The 22,862-nt window shown below is 34.4% G+C and overlaps 2 protein-coding genes across 2 annotated transcripts; one reads left to right on the forward strand and one right to left on the reverse strand.

Moving 5' to 3' along the window:
* Window positions 1-993: 993 nt before the first annotated feature.
* Window positions 994-1,839, reverse strand: LOC114371726. Its single transcript, XM_028329078.1, has one exon. It carries the CDS (start codon window positions 1,837-1,839, stop codon window positions 994-996), a length of 846 nt encoding a protein of 281 aa, XP_028184879.1.
* A 6,670-nt stretch (window positions 1,840-8,509) lies between these two features.
* LOC114372248 (28 kDa ribonucleoprotein, chloroplastic-like) lies at window positions 8,510-17,751 on the forward strand. The gene is made up of 4 exons (XM_028329725.1): window positions 8,510-9,094; window positions 10,657-10,758; window positions 10,852-11,124; window positions 17,328-17,751. Exons 1-4 carry the CDS (start codon window positions 8,675-8,677, stop codon window positions 17,379-17,381), a joined length of 849 nt encoding a protein of 282 aa, XP_028185526.1. The 5' UTR covers window positions 8,510-8,674; the 3' UTR covers window positions 17,382-17,751.
* Window positions 17,752-22,862: the final 5,111 nt, after the last annotated feature.

Here is a 22,862-nt window from a genome sequence, read left to right on the forward strand (position 1 = left end):
GGAAGAGTATCCTTGTGGGACTTTTACATTTTTAAGACAACCACAAAAATGTTTTTTCTCCTTAGTTGACATTGTGTAACATGCTGGGGGCAAATAAGTTTGTCGACCTTGTGCTTGCGAATGCAACTGTTGTCGTATACCCATGTCGACCAAATCCTGTCGACTTTGTAGACCATCCTTTGTCTTGCCTTTGATGTTAAGAAGGGTGCCAATTAAACTATCACAAACATTCTTCTCAACATGCATTACGTTGAGGTAGTGTCGAACATGTAGCTTGATCCAATAAGGAAGATTAAAGAACACTGACCTTTTCTTCCAAATATTCTTTTCAGCATGATCCTTCCTTTGTGTCTTACCAAAAACAGTTACCATGTCTTTGACCCGATCATACACTTCATGGCTAGCTACTTGTTTTAGGGCACCTTTAGTCTAATGGGTTCCATTAAATGCTTTCTTCAATCGCCGATACGGGTGATAATGTTTCAAAGACCTACAATGCCTTGTATATACTGTATTCTTGCAATGTTTAAGCTGCATGAAACTCGTCTTTTTCTCACAAATTGGACATGCGTGGTGTCCTTTGACACTATAGCCGCTCAAATTCCCATAAGCTGGAAAGTCATTAATGGTGCAAAATACCATTGCACGCAACCTGAAGGTCTGTCCAACACTCGCATCAAACACATCAACCCCATCTACCCATAACTTGCGCAAGTCTTCAACCAATGGAGTCAAATACACATCAATATCGTTCCCTGGCTGTCTTGGACCCGTTATCATCATACACAACATCACGTATTTGCGCTTCATGCACAACCAAGGAGGAAGGTTGTAAATCATTAGCATAACAGGCCATGAACTGTGACTAGTGCTCAAGTTACCAAATGGATTCATGTCATCAGAAGCAAGAGAAAGTCATAGGTTTCTTGGTTCCACTCCAAATTCAGGATACAAGTGATCAATGGTCTTCCATTGTGGAGAATCAGCAGCATGTCAGAGTAACCCATCATTTATTCTGCCAAAAGCATGCCATTTATGGTTTGACGATTCGTCTGCACTAGCCAACAATCGCTTAAACCTTGGTATAACGAGAAGGTACCAACAAACCTTTATTGGATGATTGTTGTTTGTGCCTACATCATAATTGTTTTCCCCGTCGTTCACCTTGTATCGTGATACCCCACATGTTGGGCAATTCCGCATTTCCGCAAACTCATTTCCATACAATATACAATCATTACGACATGCATGAATTTTCTGGTACTCCATACCCACAGGACATAATATCTTCTTTGCATCGTAGTGACTTTTGGGTAATGTGTTTTCATTAGGTAGCATATTCTTCAATAACACAAGCAACTCTGTCAGACTTTTGTCACTCCACCCAAATATGGCCTTCAAGTTCTCCAAAGCTAGCACCACAGATAACCGAGTATAGGTTGTGCACCCCAAGTACAATGGGAGCTTTGAATCTATTTGTAATTCTTCATAATAGGGTGCATGAGCATGTAAAAAACCCTTTTGCCCAAGATCGCGTATCATATCTTCCATTCGATCTTTGATTTGGACATGTTGTGATTCAGTGTTGGCGGTTGTTGACATATCTGGCAATTCATCGTGCCATATCCAATTTGTATAACTCAGACTGAAGCCGTCACAAATAAGATGTGATCTGATGTCATCTAATGACTGATGCCTTCCATTGACACAGTTAACACATGGACATAAATAATTTCCACCGAACACTGGTGCATGTTGTTGCGCAAACTGCAAGAAATCTTCAACCCCCTTTTCATACTCGTCACTGATGCATGGTGCTTGAATCCAACTTCGATTCATGTTTTTTGTTGTATCAAATGGTCTCTTTTATGTTGTATGCATGATATTCTCACTTTTTTCTTATGAAGGTGAGGTCTTATCCCATTCAGGAACAACCTTTTTTACTTCATTCATATGTACAAGTTAAGTATGTTATGCGAAATTTGACGAAATTTTGGCAGCACTTTGCATTGGTCTCCAAGTATACAAAATGAAAGTCGTCAAATAAATTGACCACAATCAAGTATGCACCCGAAGAACAAAGAAATACGCAATAAACCAAAATTTTATCAAATTTAACACAACATACTTAACCTATAAGTATGAATGAAGTAAAAAAGGACAGTTTCCAAACTGTCCAAACGGATAATTCAAGATTCCATACCACAACTAATCCAAACTATCCATATTAATCATGGTATGGAATCTCAAACGGGAAACTAGGGTTCACTAAAAATGCACATATTTTAAATGGACAATAATAGCAATATATGAACAACAAAGTAACAATCCAAATATATGAAGGACTAAGTTACATACCTAGATAGATAAAATTAATGATAGAGATGACTGCGGTAATGGCAGCTAAAATCAGATGGAGGTAATTATCTTCGTTCAACGAACAAATTAAATTGTCAAAAGTATCTTCAATCTTCACCTACACAAACATCAGCAGAGGCTGAAAATATCAATAAAATTGCAGGCAGAGGCAGCAAAAGCATTTCACTGTTGTGAAGCACAACAAATATATGGTACATAAATGTGACAACATTTATATCTTTATCTTCATCTGTGTGAGAAAAATTGCTAACAATTTTTATTTTAAAAGAAACTATATCCAGTAGCTCAAGATCCTAGATCTGTCATTGGATACTAGCAGAAGGTAAAATTAAAGACAAAGGTACCTTAAATCCTATTTGTCCTATTTATATACCGTGATGAACTCAAGAGGAGTAACCATTATAATAAACTCAAAACAATGAAGCACTCAACTAAAAGTGAACCAAAATCTTTAATATTATGGGTTCAATATTGTAGGCAAAAGGACTAATCAAAGTTATGGGATTTAGCTCCAAATGTATGCTAATAATGTCACCTTCTCATTATTTTTATTCCATGTATGTTAATTTTTTTTCTTTTACTGCTTCTTTTTTATTTTTGATAAATAATTTATATCCTAATTGGGAGTGTTACCATATCAAATTGTTTTTTTGTAACATTTACTTTCTTCCACACCATGTACTTACATGAAGTAACTAAAAGACATTATTCTACTTGGACTACTGCGTTTAGTAGTCTTTGGAGTCATATTCGAATTACTATATGAGATGCAAAAGAAGGTGGAAGAAAAATTTAATGATCTGGGGACGTGTGAAAGAGAGGAGTATGAATCTAGGGAAGCTTATGAACAACAAAAGAAGTTTGAGTCCTTGATGGTTAGTTAGAGATGACTCAGGTGAACTAATAATAACTAATGGGAAGTAAAGTGCTACATATTTTTTTAAAAAATTGACTTATTTAAAGTGAATAAAAACAAAATAAGTAATTCTGGTTGTTGAGAAGAAAATCAACTAATAATATTTCAATAAATTCACAATTTATTATGTTTGTGTATGTAATATTGATTATTGAATTTTTCAAACTGAGTAGGGATACTTTGAGTATATTGAAATTTGAATCTTCTTTTCAATGCTTTGAAGTTTTGAATATGGAAAAGTTAACTAAAAGGAATTTTCAGGAACCCTTATTTTTGTCAATGAAGATTCAAGCCTTTATAAAGATGTTGCATACCAAGTCCATAAAAAGTGCCGGAGTCTAACCTTGTTTAAATTTTCGGGTTTGTTTTATGAACTTTTGAACATTCCCTTGCTTTATTCGGTTACTGTTAAAAAGGAGCTTAAAAGCTGATAAAAAGTAAGAACTTAAAAAAGTGTATATTTGATCTTTGAAAGATCAATTAATCCGCATTCAAATATGGTTTTTGGTACAAATTTTATTAAAATTTCATAATTATTTGGAAAAAAACAAGAGTGAACTTATTGATTCTTTGAAATAAATAAATCACTATGCCATTGGTATGTTATGTTGAAAAATGAAATTAAAAACTGGGGTCCTAAGCCATTTCATTTTTCAATTACTAGTTTGAACACCTTAATTTCAGAAATATGGTTTCAATGTGTTGGAATCAAATGAATGTGTAGGGTTGGAAACTTTACGCTGTCAAAGATAAAATGAAGGCATTAAAGATCAAGATTAAATGTTGGAGTAGGGAGACTTTTGGTGGCTTGGATGCGAAAATTGAAGAGTTGGTTAGTGAAATGGATGTGCTTGATACAAACATGATTGAGGGGCAGATCCAATGCTCTGATAAAAGAAGATTACTCTATGAAGAATCTGGAGATGAATTAGACAGGAAGAAAGCATGTTATTTCAGAAATCCAGGGTCAGATGGATTAAACTGGGAGACTCTAATATCAGGTATTTTCATTCTTATATGAGATTTAGACAGTGAAGGAACCAATTGACAACAATACAATCGAAAAAATGGGTGGATAGACAACCTAATATTTTCATTTTTATTTTTACATTTTTTCTTGTTTTTTGGAATCATGTTTCTCATTGGCGAGTTGACTTGGATGAAAAAGGGGTATTATTTTGGTAATGGCAGGAGCATGACTCTGAAAAATATGCATTGTGTGGAATTATGGCTTGCCATCCTTAGGACTTAGGTTGTTATTTGAAGTAGAATAAAGGAGCATAAGTAATTTCACTGAAAATGATGCTTTGCTCAAACAAGAGAGGCCAACCCTCAATATGACTGACATTGTACATGAATTGGAAACTATTGTGGTCAATGAGGAACATACAGTTTGTGACACTCTGTTCCTTAAGTGTTACAACATGTTGGGTTTATAGATCATGTAGTACCCTTCATAAGTTTAAGCATACCGAATGACTCGAAGAAAAACACATACGGCCAAGACCCAAGAATGATAACTATTATTAACATTATTACTAGAATACCCATCAGGCCTTTCTTGCCACTAAAAGACCCTTGTTAAAAAGGAAAGTAAAACAGTTAAGAAAATCAGTCAACAAAATCCAGATTTATTTGTAATTAGAATAAAGCAATTATAGGATTGTCTCAATGCACATGCAGTGCAACAAATGCTAAAGACTCATGCATAGGAACAATGATGAGGATAGAGACTATTGAAAAGAGACAGAATTTGTCTATGGTTCTGGTCAATTACAACCAATTAGTGTGAGCCCTGGTTTGGCCTATGATGATGCAGACTATGGTTATATCTATTTCTTATGCCATGATGGTTACAAATGAAATTGGTTCCACATTTACCAGCTTTAGTTTGTTCTATCATAATACACAGAGGTCACGATGCTATAACTACCCCGCAAGGCAATTTGGCTTGGAAAGCAACAAAGGCATTAGAATACGATTTTTCACACAAAGAGTGACCAATGTAGATCCTGCTCCAACAATCTATAGTGCTAGCCTAAGATCACGAAAAGGAGTGGATATCGCAGTCAAGCCTACTAGACTATATAATTTTTTAACTAGGAAATCAACTGGTATGAGAAACATAGAAGCTGTTTATTTCTTTTTAAAAACTTTTGAACTAGGAAACCAAAATCATAGAATCATATCATCAACCACACAGGGAATCAATTGGTATGACATTTTTTCAGCTTAACAAAATGTTTTCATCATATAACCAAGTTCACTAAAAAAACAACCACGACACAATGCAAACAACCAAAACTAATACTAAAAAACGTGTACTTCCATCAACCTAGCTACAAGGGTAAAGCGAGAAATAATAAACACCTCACCTACCTTGGACAGCAGAGCAGCCTAGGGCATAGCGGGGCGTGCACGACACAATGCAAAACAGGCAACCACGACACAGGCAACCACGATGGGGCAGGCTACGACATGGTGGTCCGACGAGGCAGGCAACGGCACAACGAATGTCAACTTTGAGGTCTTTCAAGGTTCTGAGCTTCGCGCGCAGCGTCATGGAGAATGCGGGAAAACAACCAACATTTTACGACAAAAACAAATTGAAACACATTTTTTATTTTTTTAAAATCAACAAAGATGGTTATCTATTGACACCCGTCATAGAGTTACGTCTTCAAATTACCAAAATGCCATCACGACATGGCTACAAAGACGGGTATCGAAGACCGTCGTTGTCACGTTGCCGTTAATTACAAAAATGCCACTAACGTACATTCTACATCGGTTCCTTGGAACCGCCTTAGAATGTGCATCGTAAAAAGAGCTTTTTTTAGTAGTGAAGGGTCTTAGTGTATGTAGGCTTGTAAGGTAAGGTTCCCTTGACCTTTGAGTTAATTGTTGTCTATATTGATTGAAGCCCTTTGTTGCCTATTCCTTTTAGCAGTTACCTTACCTTACAAGCCTGATCCTATTACAATCTGAATTGTCTCACTTATTTGGAAAATTTGAGTGTTGATTAGAGTTGAGTTGATTGATTAACATAATTGTGAAAATGTCCATTGAACTATGATATTATGTAACACTTAGAGATGGTGAGAAGCGTGAACTAAAGCTCATTGAGATTATTTTGCAAGAATAGTTAAGCCTAATGGATCCCTTGAATTATTCTTTGTGACTTCATGTGTGTGGATTGTTTCTGTGTGCAATGGAAGGGGAGTTCTGTTACATGAGATCTGACTTAAGAAAATTCAATTTTGAGATGAGAATCGGAATAATTGCTTGATGGAAAACAATGCTTAAGTGTGGGGAGGTTGATAAACCCAATTTTGATAATGTTTTCTATGTGAGTTTTTATGTCATATTCATTCATTTTGGCATATTTTGCTTGACAAAACTCATAGAATAATGTTAGTTTGTATTAGACAGGTGTCCGAGTGAATTTAAGTGAAAAAAGATTAATTGTGAATCTTTGAAGAGAGTTCTTGACATTGTGTACATATTCAAGACCATGGATAAATATCCTTGACCATGGATGTCAATCACGATCATGAGAAATAACCATGACCACTGGGAGAAAAGTGACTTTCTAAAGATCAATGTCAACTTTCTGATCATAGCCATGGATCCATATCCATGACCATGGATCCACTACCATTGTTAATCAACATTGCCAATCACTTAAGTTGGGCCTTTAAATAACGGGTTTTAAAGGTAAACCCTTATCTTTTTTCCTCTAAGCATGTTTTTTGGAGTTTTCCAAGGGAGAATAGCATTGCGGGGGGAGCATTTGTGGTTGTGGAGGAGTGTGGAGATCACAACGAGTATCTCTTCATGTAAAATTTCTTCCTCTTTTGTTGTTTTCATGTTTTCTCTTAGGATTTCTAGCTTTATCATGACCATAAGTGTATAGTCCCTTTTGGTCTAGGATTATAATGTAGTCATACTCCTGTACCTTCTCTGATTTCAATAAAGATCTCAATGTTATTCAATTAAATCTCTTTTCTTATTATTTATTTTATATTTTGATCTAATCAGTCTACAACTTAATTAATTACATAACAATGATCATCTGTGTGTGATTAATTGACCTAGAAAAAGATTATTTTGTATTAACTTGCATGACAAAATTGGTTAGACAATTTCTAACAGAGTAACTTGGTTGTTGATCATCCCTGTTAATTGAGAACTTCATCCCTTGACCTAAATCAATATATCTATGATCAATTGAATATGGATTTAGGCCAATGAGGATTATTAGACCAAAATCAAAGGCTAATAATTGAATTAGGGGAAAGTGGTAATTGATGTAATTAGGAGTTTATTGAAATTAAATTGGGGAAAAGTGGTATGTGCGGATTCATAATCCTAGGCTTTTCATTATCATTGTTTTCTCACTAAATTCTTCGGTTTGCTTTCTTCGTTTGCTAATGGGTAAATTGATACAAAAAAAAACAATCTTTTTTCATTCGATAAAACTCAAATTGTCTCGTTATTTACTAAATTGATTAGTTGAAAACATTACTTATCCTCTTAGTTCGATATCTAGAAGTGTAAGGTACACTTGTCCTTGTGCGAGAATTATTTTCAAACACCATATATGTACACATAATATTCAGAATAATAAAAAAAATACTTAAATGAAATTAAATATAAAATTTATATGGTTATTATTTTTTTAAAACTTATACATTTTACATGGATATTATATCATAATTATTACTTGAAAATAAAAAACAAATCATAATAACTTTTAATATGTCTAATATGTTTTAAGATAACCGCTGTCCAATTAAAATATAATTAATTATCTTTGTCACTTCTAATATAATTATTTTTTAATATGCTACTAAATAATTTAAAAAATTATTTATTTATGAATACATAATTTTTAAATAAATATTAATATAAATATAAAAATATATAATTTAAATCTATGCACGGTTTAAAATCCAGTTCTTTATAATTTGTTTTGGTAAGGTTTGTTCTTTACAATTTATGAATATTGTTAAAGGATTAATTACCAGAATAAAAAAAAGGACAAATGAATATGAGAGACTAGTACTCTTGAATGAAAATTATAAACAAGTCAAAATTGAAGTCAGAAAATGAGAGGCTAATACTTTAGCCAAGGTTACACACATTGCATCATATAAATAAATCTGTACCTACGGTATTCGACATGAACTCATCTTATCTTCACATATCGTTTCCTACTTCACTAGACAGTGGACACAATCATGCCACGCAAGCACAAGCACCATAACACCCACAATCCTCATTTTCTCTCTCATCATCATCATGGTCATCATGTCTAAAGTGATCAAAATCACTTGTAATGTAACACTTTGAGTTGCATTACATCACAACAACAACATGGCTGCCACTGCTGCTGCAGGCATAGCTTCCTTGTTTTCTTCTTCTATTAACAGTGTCAAATGTCTTCGTTCCTCCAAGAACTGCTCCATAATAGACCCTCTCATAACAACAGTGCCCTCAAACCGTGGCATGTTTGGGTCACACTTGGTGGAACCTTTGTCCATTAATTCGCACAAGTTGTGGGGACCTAGAATTTCTGCTGCTGTTGCACAAGAAGAGGCTGTTGTTGTTGTGGATGATGATGGTGCTGGTTTAGTTGAAGAAGAGAAAGTGGAGGAGAATGAAGGAGAAGCGGTGGCAGAACAAGACTCTGATTCCTCTGCCACCAAGCTTTATTTTGGGAATTTGCCTTATAGTGTTGATAGTGCCAAGCTTGCAGGGTTAATTCAGGATTATGGTAGCGCAGAACTAATTGAGGTATGTATGTAATTCTCATAGACTTTAATTTTTATGCGGTGTAAAAAATTTTACATTGTCAATCAATCAGAAATCATCATCAGTGTGATTTTTAACATAGTTATTGTAAAAGTAAACAAATTTGTCATATTGTGATTGAATAACAGTGTAAAGAGTGCATAAACTGTTTACTCATTCTTATAATTTTACAACTTTATCTGCATGAGCTAATTATGTAGCTTGAAATTGGGGGCATGAGAACTATAAGATAGTATACTAGGAGTGGATTTATAAATTTCTTTGATTTAAACTATAATTTTAGAGTCATTTTGCTATCAAGTTGTTGTACTGCACTGATTAACTTATGAACTTATGGCTGCATTCCATTGTTTCTGCAATGTGTGATTTAATAGTACTACATGGCTTTTCCGATATGGGTGTGTGACTAGCTAGTGATTAGACAGATAAGTGTATGCTCTCCTGGTTTTTGGCCTCAATAATGCTAACACGTATTCTAAACTAGTAGATATGAAAGGAATTTGATTAAGGAGAGATGAGTCGTAAGGTTTTCATGGAATGTGTGAGCGGCAATGAAATTTTTCTGAAAAACTCTGGAGTCTGAAATAATGCTTGTTGTGATTTTGCTTCAATTGATTATTTTATTTGTTTTGGATTTGTTATTAGTAATTATAAATGACTTTGATGTTGTCTAATTTGATAATTTATTTTAAAATGAAAGCGATAAAATAGTAGATTAGCATAACTTGTTAATATTTTGCTTATTTTATTAAGTATTATATAACTCTCTTAGTTTAAAAGTGAAATATTTGTCCTCCCCTCCCTTTCTCTCCAAAACCTAACTTCCAAACATACATAAGGGATCATATGTCTTAACTTGAAGCTTATTTTAATGGTAAACTAAACGGTTTTCCTTTTCATGGTCAGCAGCTTCAGCATTATCATTATTTTATTGATAACTAACATTTTAGAGTGATTCAACATCTGAGAGGGGCTTCAACTTCCTGAGATAAGCCTTCACGATTTTCTGTCTTGATTTTCCTTCCTCTAGTGGATATTTCCAGTTTCTGCATAATTAACTGTTTCATCAGTCTCTTTATCCTCATCAATATGGTCATTGCTTCTTTCTTGGGAGCTTCTATTAATCACATTTACACTCCTTTATAATGTGTTGCATGTGTATAATAATGATAATGATAAGTGAAACATGTAATAATACAACTAAATTTGCAGCTTAGGGATGTATTTTTGTATTGAAGTTTTTTTCATGTTCATGGATAAGATATTTCATATTTGCAAGAGCAAGAGAAATTAAACTATTAGCCACATTACCTATTTAGTGAGTGATGTGAAAAAGAAAACAAAAAAACCTAATAATTATTGTTTCTTGCATATTTGGTAGCATATTCTCACTTCATAAAACAATTCTTTGTCAGCATACATCCTTTAAACTTGCAACTAAATGGAATCCAATTTTCATTTTATGATTTGATTATCTTGTGGACATGATACATTCCCTAATTTTCAGTAAATTTAACGATTTATTTATTTATATCTATATTTAGGTTCTTTACGACAGGGATTCTGGAAAAAGTAGAGGCTTTGCATTTGTGACAATGAGTTGTATTGAAGATTGTAATGCGGTTATAGAGAATCTTGATGGAAAAGTAAGGATCAATGGCTCTTTCCTTTGTCTAGCATTTGCTTACAAGCTATGTTCAAACTTTTTGCATGCTGAAATTTGTAAATGAACTTGTCAGGAGTTCCTGGGCAGAACCTTGAGGGTGAACTTCTCTAGCAAACCAAAACCAAAAGAACCCTTGTACCCTGAAACTGAACACAAGCTTTTTGTTGGGAACCTGTCATGGTCAGTAACTAATGAGATATTGACACAAGCCTTTCAAGAATATGGAACAGTGGTTGGAGCAAGGGTCTTGTATGATGGAGAAACTGGAAGATCACGTGGCTATGGTTTCGTTTGCTATTCAACACAAGCAGAGATGGAAGCTGCTGTTGCAGCCTTGAATGATGTGGTATATATTTTACTCCCCATCTCTTCACTCTTATACTGGTTGTGCAGTTTGTAAACAGAGAACGATAGACAAACCTTAGATATAGTTCTTTAGGTATTTTTGGTGCTATTTTCCAATTAGAATTGGAATTTTGCCTCGTAATCCACATAATAAAAGTAAAGATTAGTATAGGTCATGGAGATGAAACTCTGTTGTAACAATAGTTTATAGCAAACCGAAAAAAAATTACTGGCTGAGTCACGGACAATGTCGCTTTCTTTAAGACGTTTCGTGGCACTGCCAAAAATTGTGCAAGCAGACTATCAACCACGACGTCCCCAGGATAAAACAGCCCAGATCACTGTATAAGATTCCCACTGCACTGAGGGAACCTTTTCTAGAATTACACCCTCTTGTATGACTTGAAAAGTCACTCTAAAAGGCAACCGGAAAATGTGACTTAAAAAGTCACTCTTAAAGGCAACCGAAAAATATGACTTAGAAAGTCACTCTTAAAGGCAACAGAAAAATATGACTTAGAAAGTCACTCTTAAAGGCAACCAAAAATATGACTTAGAAAGTCACTCTTAAAGGCAACCAAAATTTTAGAGCGACAGAAAGAAAGAGGGAGAAGTTTGCCGGAAATGCATCGACTGAAATATGGGAGGGAGAAAGAAAAGTTGAGGAAATACTTCTCAACTGGGGCAAGGAAAAAAGAAGAAAAGAGCTCTCTATATATAGGGAGTGAAACACTATTCAAGTGTTTATCCTGAGCGATGTGGGACTTGAAGCTTTTTTTTTCTTTTTTTCCTTTCTTTTTTTTTCAAACTTTCATTTGTACTAACAATCCCCCACTTGAAATTTGAAAAGAAGATTTTCGAGGATATCATAAAATTATGCATAAACAAAGGTGTCATACAACTTGAACCTTTGCATAGTGAGTAAGATTCAGATTTTACTAGAGTGACTCGAAGTCTTGAACTCTATCTCCGTCATTAAACCACACACAACCTTTTCATAGGTGTGTTCTATAAAGCCCGTGCGTTAAAGGCCATGCACGTCTATCCCGATATAGTGAACGCTCTAGAAATTTTTGCCCAAAATTTCATATGAAGCGGCCCCCACTTCAACATTCACATAGGTGAGTCTATCAAGAGTACTCCTGTAGCCTAGGTGCTCCACTCAATGTAGAGCATAGATCTCATTAAGAATTATGAATTTTTTCCATAACTCATCCTCTTGTTACTTCAGGAATCATGCTGCTTTCACTTATAACAACATGTTCATCTCATATCACTTCATAACTTGTTATTACCCATTGAACCTAATTCTTGGGATCTCCAGTCATATAGGTCGGGTTACCATCATGAATGATCATCGCAGTAAGGGCAATAGTCCCATTCTTTTAGAAGTGTTATGGACTTTCTCTCTAGCTAATCCTTTCGTCAAAGAATCTGCTAAATTATCATCAGTGCGTACGTGATCCACTCTAACAGCTCCTGTTGAGAGTAATTCTCTAACAGTGTTGTGCTTACGACGTATCTGTCGTTTCTTACCATTGTAATAACGGTTCTCAATTTTTGCAATAGCCACGGTACTATCACAATGGATCAACACAGCTGGTATCGGTCTTTCCCATAAAGGAATCTCTGCAAGTAAGCTTCTTAGCCAACTTGCTTCCTCACTAGCAGTTGCTAGTGCTATCATCTCAGATTCCATAGTGGATTGAGCTAAGATAGTCTGTTTCTTTGACTTCCAAGAAACAGCCCCACCAACTATGCTAAATATATAGCCGCTGGTTGCTTTGGAATCATCTGAAAGAGTGTTCCAATCTGCATCGCTGTATCCTTCAAGTACAGCGGGAAACCTTTTATAATGTAATCCAAGATTTATGGTTCTTTTAAGGTACCTAATTACCCTTTCAATAGCGTGTCAGTGCTCCATACTAGGTCTACTAGTAAACCTGCATAATAATCCCACAACATAGGCTATGTCGGGTCTAGTACAATCAGTGGCATACCTAAGGCTGCCAATGATACTTGCGTACTCAGTTTGTCGTATACCTTCACCAGTGTTCTTAAACAGTTTTACACTTGGATCATATGGTGTACTAGCAGGTTTACAGTCAAAGTAGTCATATTTCTTTAAGATCTTCTCAATGTAGTGAGATTGATCCAGAGAAATTCCCTCTTTTGACCTAGTAATCTTAATACCAAGGATTACACTTGCTTCTCCGAGGTCTTTCATATCAAAGTTGTTACACAACAATGATTTCACATTGTTCACTACATGAATATTTGAACCAAATATGAGAAGGTCATCGACATATACACATATGATAGTGCAAATATTATTTACAGATTTGTAGTAAATGCATTTGTCACTTTCATTCACCTTAAACCCATTCGAGACTATTAAGTTATCAAACTTTTCATGCCACTGCTTAGGTGCTTGTTTTAGGCCATACAAAGATTTATCTAACTTGCAGACTTTATCTTCTTGTCCATGAATCACAAACCCTTCAGGTTGTTCCATATAGATTTCCTCTTCCAATTCACCATTTAAAAAAGCAGTTTTAACATCCATTTGGTGTACCACTAGACTGTGAATAGAAGCAAGAGATATTAGCACCCGAATAGATGTTATTCAAGTGACTGGTGAAAAGGTGTTGAAGAAATCCAAATTCTCTCTTTGCCTAAAACCCTTGGCTACAAGGCGAGCCTTGTATTTATCCACAGTACCATTAGGTTTTAGTTTCTTTTTCAAGATCCATTTACAACCAATTGGTTTGCAACCAGGAGGCAAGTCTACTAAATGCCATGTCTTGTTAGATTCTAAAGAATCCATCTCATCATTAATGGCTTCTTGCCACAAGTCAGCATCCAAAGAAGACAAAGCTTCTTGGAGGTTTGATGGATCCTCTTCTAATGTATAAGCCATATAATCGGGCCCATAATCTTTAGCAATTCTTGCTCTCTTACCTCTTCGAGGCTCTATATCTGGTTTTGGTTGTGCAAGATTTTCACTACTAATAGCAGGAAGATAATTGGATGAAGTACCTCCACTATCCCTTAATTTAAAAGGAAATTTATTTTCATAAAAATCAGCATCATTTGACTCTATGATCACTTTTGCGTTTAGGTCATAAAACCTATACGCTTTGCTATTAATAGCATAACCAATGAACACACATTCATAGGCTCTACTTGCAAGTTTAACCCTCTTAGGATCTGGGATCCTTACATAGGCCAGACATCCCCAAGTTCTCAAATAAGACAAATTTGGTTGTCTTTTCTTTAATATCTTATAGGGAGATGTCTTGCTTTTTGATTTGGGGATTCTATTTAGCACATAACAAACAGTTAACAAAATTTCGTCCCACCAAAAAGATGTTGCACTAGAACTCAACATAGTAGCTACAACTAATTTTGTAAAAGTTCTGTTCTTTCTTTCAGCTTTACCGTTCATTTTAGGTGAATATGGAGCAGTCGTTTCATGTATGATTCCATGCAAATTATAAAACTCATTAAACAAACTGGAATCATACTCTGTGCCTCTATCACTTCGAAGTTTCTTAATTTTCTTATTGAATTGATTTTCAATTTCTGTTACAAATAACTTAAACATGTCAAGCGCTTCACTTTTATTTTTCATAAGATATACATATGTATAATCAGAGCAGTCATCAATAAAAGTGATAAAATATCGTTTTCCATTTATGGTCAACGTTCCATCAAATTCACATATATCAGAATGTATTAAATCCAATGGCTCAGATTCTTTAACTACTGATTTATGTGATTTCTTAGTTATTTTAGATTGACTGCAAAAAACACATTTTTCAAAGTGATTTGAAGATAGCTTTGGAATAAAACCTAAGTTACTCATATTAGATATGCAACGACTATTTATATGACAAAGTCTAGAATGCCAGATATTAAAATCACACAGCATGTAAGCAGAAGGAGAAACTTTATTAATATCAAGATTCAATTTGAACATGCCATCAGTGACGTACCCTTTCCCTACAAATACCCCATTCTTGGTCAAAGTAAATAAATCTGCACCTATGGTCTGAGTAAACCCAACCTTGTTTAAAAGAAAACCAGAAACCAGATTCTTTCTCATCTCTGGAGTATGCATCACATCTTTGAGAATCAAAGTCTTTCCAGAGGTAAACTTCAGTTCAACATCTCCAGTTCCAGCAACAGTAGTGGTGTGGGAATCACCCAGCAACACTTTCTTATTTTCAACATTCGTGTATGCTTTAAACATAGCACGATCATAGCAGACATGGCGGGAGGCGCCAGTGTCTACCCACCATCCATCTAATCCTCCAATCATATTGATTTCTGTTATCACAGCTATGTATGACTCTTGAGTCATGTTAGCCTGGGGAGTTCCTGTCATTGAAGGATTTCTGCATTTACGTGCCATATGTCCCGGTTTGCCACAATTGTAGCAGAGGAATGGCTCACCGGGATTATTCTTGGCAGGTGGATGTTGTCTAGCATGTTGGACCCTTGGGGGGTTCTTGTTGCGGTTGGAGGTATTGCTCACATTGCGGTTCTGATTCTTAAAGTTTTTGCCAATAGGCTTCAGAACTGCACCTGTGTTCTTCCTTTTAGTGTTGTTGTGAGACACAACCAACACTTCATCTTTTTGATCTTGTCTGCGTGCCTCTTCCTCAATACGCAGACGTGTGATCAGAGACTCCAAAGAGAATTCTTTGGTCTTGTGTCTGAGAAGGTTTTTGAAATCCTTCCAGCCAGGAGGCAATTTGTCTATGATGACAGCAACCTGAAATTGCTCATCCAATGTCATACCCTCTGATATGATATCATGAGCAATTTTCTGTATCTCATGGGATTGAGACTCTATTGATTTATCATCAGTCATTTGATACTTGAGGTAGCGGCTAACAACATACTTTTTAGTCCCAGCTTCCTCAGTATCAAACTTCTTTTCCAAAGCCAGCCAAACTAATTTGGCAGACTTATATGGGCTATAATAATCATAGAGATCATCAGCTAACCCATTCAGAATGAAATTCTTGCATAGGTAATCATTTTCATTCCAGAGAGCTAATTCCATAGTCATTTTATCCTTCACTTCCTTCTCAGCATCCTCAAGTACCACCGGAATATCAGTGTTCAAAACATAGGCAACTTTTCTCATAGTTAAATAAAACATCATCTTTTGTTGTCAACGTTTGAAATGATATCCTTCAAGCCTAAAAGGTTTGTTGAGGTCATTGTTGTTCGAGCCAGTAATATCTACGGTAGCCATAGCAGAATCGAAAGCGTCTTAAAATTGTTGTAACAATAGTTTATGGCAAACCGAAAAAAAATTATTGGCTGAGTCACGGACAATGTCGCTTTCTTTAAGACGTTTCGTGGCACGGCCAAAAATTGTGCAAGCAGACTATCAACCACGACGTCCCCAGGATAAAACAGCCCAAATCACTGTATAAGATTCCCACTGCACTGAGGGAACCTTTTCTAGAATTACACCCTCTTGTATGACTTGAAAAGTCACTCTAAAAGGCAACCGGAAAATGTGACTTAAAAAGTCACTCTTAAAGGCAACCGAAAAATATGACTTAGAAAGTCACTCTTAAAGGCAACAGAAAAATATGACTTAGAAAGTTACTCTTAAAGGCAACCGAAAAATATGACTTAGAAAGTCACTCTTAAAGGCAACAGAAAAATATTACTTAGAAAGTCACTCTTAAAGACAACAAAAAATATGACTTAGAAAGTCATTCTTAAAGGCAACCAAAATTTTAGAGCGACAGAAAGAAAGAGGGAGAAGTTTGCCGGAAATGCATCGGCTGAAATATGGGAGGGAGAAAGAAAAGTTGAGGAAATGCTTCTCAACTGGAACAAGGAAAAAAGAAGAAAAGAGCTCTCTATATATAGAGAGTGAAACACTATTCAAGTGTTTATCCTGTGCGATGTGGGACTTGAAGTTTTTTTTTCTTTTTTTCCTTTCTTTTTTTTTCAAACTTTCATTTGTACTAACAATCTATAATTTTGGTTGGAAAATAACACCAAAAACACAAGTAACTACTACATCTAAGTTTTGTCTTTTCTTTTCAATCTTATGTTCCATTTTCATAGGTTAAATGCCTTATTCTTTTAAGTAACTTATGCACCTAGTGCATAAGATAAAAAGATCAATGTTATTTTGCTTATTGTTTCTATGTAAATTGTGCACTTCAGGAACTAGAAGGACGGGCTATGCGTGTAAGCTTGGCTCAAGGAAAACGTGCATAAGGTTAATAGAAATTTGGGAAGGCTTAGATGTTCAACAATGGTGCCATAGAAATGAGAAGAGGATGCACTTGATGTAATTTTCTGAGGAATTCCTTTTCATTTCTTGTGGTTTATAAATTATTTACTCCCACTTTCGAAGGATCTGCTGACCCGAATGTTATATTTTGTGCATTTTTGCTGATACTAACATTGGCCTATTTATTGCCTCCTTCTTGGCTCACCGAGCCATACATTGAATCACATACTCTATTCTGTGTAACATTTGCTATGAAATAATCAGCAAAGGTGTAAAGTTTGTACCATATTGAATACAAACTTCAAAATACATATTCTTTTTGCTGCAATTCTATAAATGGGTAAGTTGAACATACTGCAGAATCTATAGTGCTGGTATGCTGAAATAATTGTTTATTTGATTCCTTATATACCACATTTTAAACAAAATTATTGTACAATTGTGCATGCACAGCTTTTAACATCATTTGGTTACATTTAAATCTCCAGCTACGGAAAATGAAATTGTGAATTATATTGATGTGGAATCTGCAAACCAATGTATCCAAACTCCATGTGATTGCCAGCACAAATATATTTTTTTGTTTAAAGTAATTCCAAGAACCATTGCTGCATGTCCTTCGCTGTTGGTGGAGCCGGATATTATGAGAGTTAATTATTTCTTGTTGGAATTCTTAAAGAAGCACTGAAGCAGTCTAACTCATTCTATTGATTTGAAATCTTTAGATAGCACTTTTGTCTTCATTCAATTTATGTTGGCCAAAAATTATTTCTTTAATAGAATTTTGTTCCTGTTATACAATAAGTATTTCTCTCTAAGGAAGAGTAATATTTTATTTACCAATTATATTGTTCTTGTTACTCTAGGACAACAGATTCAGCCTTGTTGCTTTCTCGAGTGTCATCTAACTCTCTTGCGGTCTTGCCTCCCAGGCCTTCAAATTATTAAATTGTTATTTTTTAATATATGAAAAGAAAACAGATTTCCAATGACTTCTAATTTAATTATAATGAAAATATTAAATTGTTATTTTTTTAATTTTTAATTTTAAATATACATGTCTTTCAAAATACTAGAAAATATCTCTCCCATGCATGGAATATTTCAATATCATATCAAGTTTAACATAAATGAAAGTCATATCTAATATAAAATTTGCTAACATCTAATGATTTAAATATGTATTCTAAAATGTATTGTTTCAATCAATCACTTTTTTTTTAATATTTTCACAGGATGTTAAATTAATGAACTCTATAAAAATGGTTTTGTGAAATTAATTTTCTTATTTTTATCTAGCTTTTGTTATATAATTTAATTATTCTATAAAATTTTACTGACTTCAAAAAAATTATAAAATGAAATTAAATTTATATCTGTATTAGAAAATAAGCACGTTTACTTACCTTTTTTATTTTTCTTATTATTGAATAAATTTATATCTACTTGATATGTTATTTTTCTATATTAATACAGTAAAATATGTTTCTTAATGCAAATTTTTTAATTAATTTTAGATCATTTTTAGTAATATAAGAAATTAACAAAGTTCTCATTATATATCATTTTATACACAAAAAATTACACCCTATACTCGTATATTTTTTGGTTGAATATGGTGTATCCTTGGTCAAGAGTTAAGGGTTACTCTTTTGAGGTATTGTAATCTATTTAAGGAATTCACAACAAATATTTTTGTTTTCATAGGTTCAAACTTCAAATTGAATTTTTAATCACATGCTTGATGATAAAATTATTTGTGATCTAGTTATTTATTCCCTCCATTCCAAACTAATTGTCATTCTAAGTTATTTTATATCCATAAAAAATAAATAAATAAAGGAAATAGAATATTAATTTTACAAAATTAATTTTATATTATCATGAATTTATTTATAGATTTTATTATTCACCATTATTATTATAAAAAGATATAAATGAAAAAAGAAAATTAATGTTACATTAAAACTTAAAATAAAAATTATTTTGTGATAATTTTTTTATCTTACATTATAATTATAATGAAACGGAAGGGAGTATTAATTATAACTAACATCTTATATAAACCAATTTTAGTGCAGCATTGTAATTTGCAATATGTTAATGGGCTTATGCTTTCACTTCTCAAAATGTTGTTTTAGTACTGATTGGTTCAACCCGTTTTGGTGGCATATATTTGGGAGTTGCTACGTGCACCCAGCATTATTGCTGGGGCACCCAGCAAACAGTGAAGTGGCAAAATTGCCCTTCAATAATTCTTCTTCCGGAAGAAGTATTTCCGTAAACTTTTCGGAACAAGCTTTTCCGGAAAGTTTCCGGAAAAAGACTTCTTCCGGAAAAAGAATTTGGGAATTCCGGAAGTACTCACAAGGAACCTTCTTCCGGAACTGAACATTTTTTAAAAAATAAATTATTTGATAATATAATTTACTTTTAATGGATAAACTAAATTATAAAATAATTAATATTATTATACATAAATAATTAAATAATTAGTGAACGTATGTAACGAAATAAGAATTTTCATTTTATAATAATAAGTAAAAATAAAATAATATTTAATGCGTATGTAATGACGATTTTGCCCTTGTGTAATTTTCATTAAATTAACGCGTAAACGCTTCTTTCTACTGCGCTTTCGCTTTCTTCGCTTCTTTTTACTGCCTTTCGCTTTCTTCTGCTTTGTTTCTTCCGGTTGCTTTGTTTCTTCCGGTTGCGCTTTCGCTATTTTGGTGGTGGTCCCGTGAAGTATTTAGAGATTCGGTGGTCCCGTGTTCGGTATTTGAAGTTTTGTTAGTGGCTGTTCTTCCTATTTTGTGGAGGTACGCTTTTATGGGTATTTTTTTTCTTTTCCGGAAGAAAAGTAGTAAAAAAAATGTGTATGCGGAAGAAATTTTAGGCACTGACGCCTTTTCCGGATGAAGTGTTGCCGGAAAACACTTCCGGAAGACGTTCTTCCGGAAGTTACTGAGGCCTATTCCGGAAGAAGTGGTTCCGGAAGTGTCTTCCGGAAGCACTTCTTCCGGAATGGGCCTCAGTAACATCCGGAAGAACGTCTTCCGGAAGTTTCTGAGGCCTATTCCGGAAGAAGTGTTTCCGGAAGTGTTTTCCGGAACCACTTCTTCCGGAATAGGCCTCAGTAACTTCCGGAAGAAGTTCTTCCGGAGTCACTGAGGCCTATTCCGGAAGAAGTGGTTCCGGAAGACAACGTCTTCCGGAATGTTAAATTATTAGATTTTTTTTATTTATGTTTTATAATTTATATATATATATATTTGTTTAATAATGGATTATTTGTTTAATTAGGTATAATGGTATATATTGTGGACATTAAAATTTATAACAATAAAATTCATTTAATAATTTTTTTGTTTTATAATGATATATATATATATATATATATATATATATATATATATATATATATATATTTCTGTTTTATAATTTTTTGTATTTCTGTTTTATATATGTTGTGGATAATTTAATTAGGTATAATGGTATAATATTAAATGATTTAGGTAACTTAAATGTATAATGGTAGAAAAATGTTTTATTAGTTGTTTATTATAGTGATAAGTTTAGTTTAAGTAAATAATGTAGTTATAAATTTAGAATATAGTGATAATTTTAATATAGTCGTGTATGATGCATATGTCCTGTTAATATGTTTGTTATTTAAGGTGTAGTAAATTTTTGGATGTGGTTATATGATAATTTGAATGTACTTGTGTATGATGCATATGTCCTTAAGATGGACGAAGATCAATGGAGGTATGACTTTGCGATGTCACAAGAAGTTCATATGGATTATGATTATGATAATCAAGAAGAATGTGGAGTGAATGAACCACATGTCGATTGTTCAAATGCTTTTAATACATCTCAGGTAATCATAGATAATTTGAGTCATTGGTTGAATTGATGGTTTGTATGAAAATTAATGTGTTAGGGTTGCGTTGTAGGTATTCGCTACTCGAGATGATGTTTTGCAATGGGCTCGAACAGTTGCCCATGAAAATGGATTTGTTGCAGTGATTATGAGATCTGACACAGAGACCGGTAGCAGAGGAAGAAGTTCATTTGTGTTAATTGGGTGTGAAAGGAGTGGTACGTACAAGTGTAGAAATAAAGAATTCGTTAGAAAAGACACCGGGAGTAGGAAATGTGGTTGTCCCTTCAGGCTTCGTGGGAAACCAGTGCGTGGAGGGGAAGGTTGGATGGTGAAGTTGATCTGTGGGATTCATAATCATGAATTGGCGAAGTCCTTAGTTGGACATCCATACGCCGGGCGATTGACTAAGGAAGAAAAGAAAATTATTGCTGATATGACAAAGTCGATGGTGAAACCGAAAAACATCTTGCTAACGTTGAAGGAACACAATGCCGACAGTTACACCACGATAAAGCAAATTTACAATGCAAGAAGTGCATATCGTTCTTCAATAAGAGGAGCTGATACCGAAATGCAGCATCTGATGAAGCTTCTCGAACGTGATCAATACATTCATTGGCATAGATTGAAGGATGAAGTTGTGGTGCGTGATCTGTTTTGGTGTCACCCATATGCAGTAAAGTTATGCAATGCATGTCATCTGGTGTTTTTTATAGACAGTACCTACAAAACAAACAGGTACAGACTCCCACTACTTGACTTTGTTGGAGTGACACCAACGGCGATGACATTCTCTGCTGGGTTTGCATATCTGGAGGCTGAGCGTGTTAATAATATTGTATGGGCTTTGGAACGATTTCGAGGCCTATTTTTAAGACACGATCGCCTCCCTCTTGTTATTGTCACTGACAGAGACCTAGCACTGATGAATGCAGTGAAAACTGTGTTTCCCGAGTCTACTAATTTGTTGTGCAGGTTTCATATCGATAAGAATGTGAAGGCGAAGTGCAAATCTTTAATCGGGAAAAAAAATGCGTGGGACTATGTAATGGATAACTGGGGTACTTTGGTTGATTGTCCGTCCGAATACGAGTTCCATGAGTCATATCAGAAGTTTCAAGTTGCTTGTTCGCCTTGGCCGATGTTCGTTGACTATGTTAACGACACATGGATTATCCCCCACAAGGAAAAATTTATTACAGCATGGACGAATAAGGTCATGCACCTAGGCAACACAACAACAAACAGGTATTAACAACTGATTTTATTTGTTAGTAACGATTAATATTAAATGGTATTTAATTGTTGTATATTTTCATGTTTCTTGGGCTCTCAAAAGAGTACTACAAAATAGCGTTGGAGACCTATGTAGTGTTTGGGATGCCATGAACAACATGATCACGCTGCAACACGTCGAAATTAAAGCATCCTTTGAAACCAGTACGCATGTGGTTGGCCATGTATATAAAAAAACCTTATACAAGGGGCTTCTTGGGATGGTTTCGAGGGATGCTTTAAATCAGATTGCTTCTGAGATTGACCATCTACGTTATCTCGGCAACAATCTCTCTTC

The sequence above is a fragment of the Glycine soja genome, chromosome 10 (assembly GCF_004193775.1).
Source record: "Glycine soja cultivar W05 chromosome 10, ASM419377v2, whole genome shotgun sequence".
Lineage (NCBI taxonomy): Eukaryota > Viridiplantae > Streptophyta > Magnoliopsida > Fabales > Fabaceae > Glycine > Glycine soja.

What these genes read in the sequence shown, in the direction of transcription:
- LOC114371726 (XM_028329078.1), bottom strand. Translation starts at nt 1,839, where the DNA reads ATGAATCGAAGTTGGATTCAAGCACCATGCATCAGTGACGAGTATGAA.
- LOC114372248 (XM_028329725.1), top strand. Translation starts at nt 8,675, where the DNA reads ATGGCTGCCACTGCTGCTGCAGGCATAGCTTCCTTGTTTTCTTCTTCT. An exon ending in TAGAGAATCTTGATGGAAAA is followed by an intron (nt 10,759 to 10,851) that starts GTAAGGATCAAT and finishes TGAACTTGTCAG; the next exon opens with GAGTTCCTGGGCAGAACCTT. An exon ending in TTGCAGCCTTGAATGATGTG is followed by an intron (nt 11,125 to 17,327) that starts GTATATATTTTA and finishes TGTGCACTTCAG; the next exon opens with GAACTAGAAGGACGGGCTAT.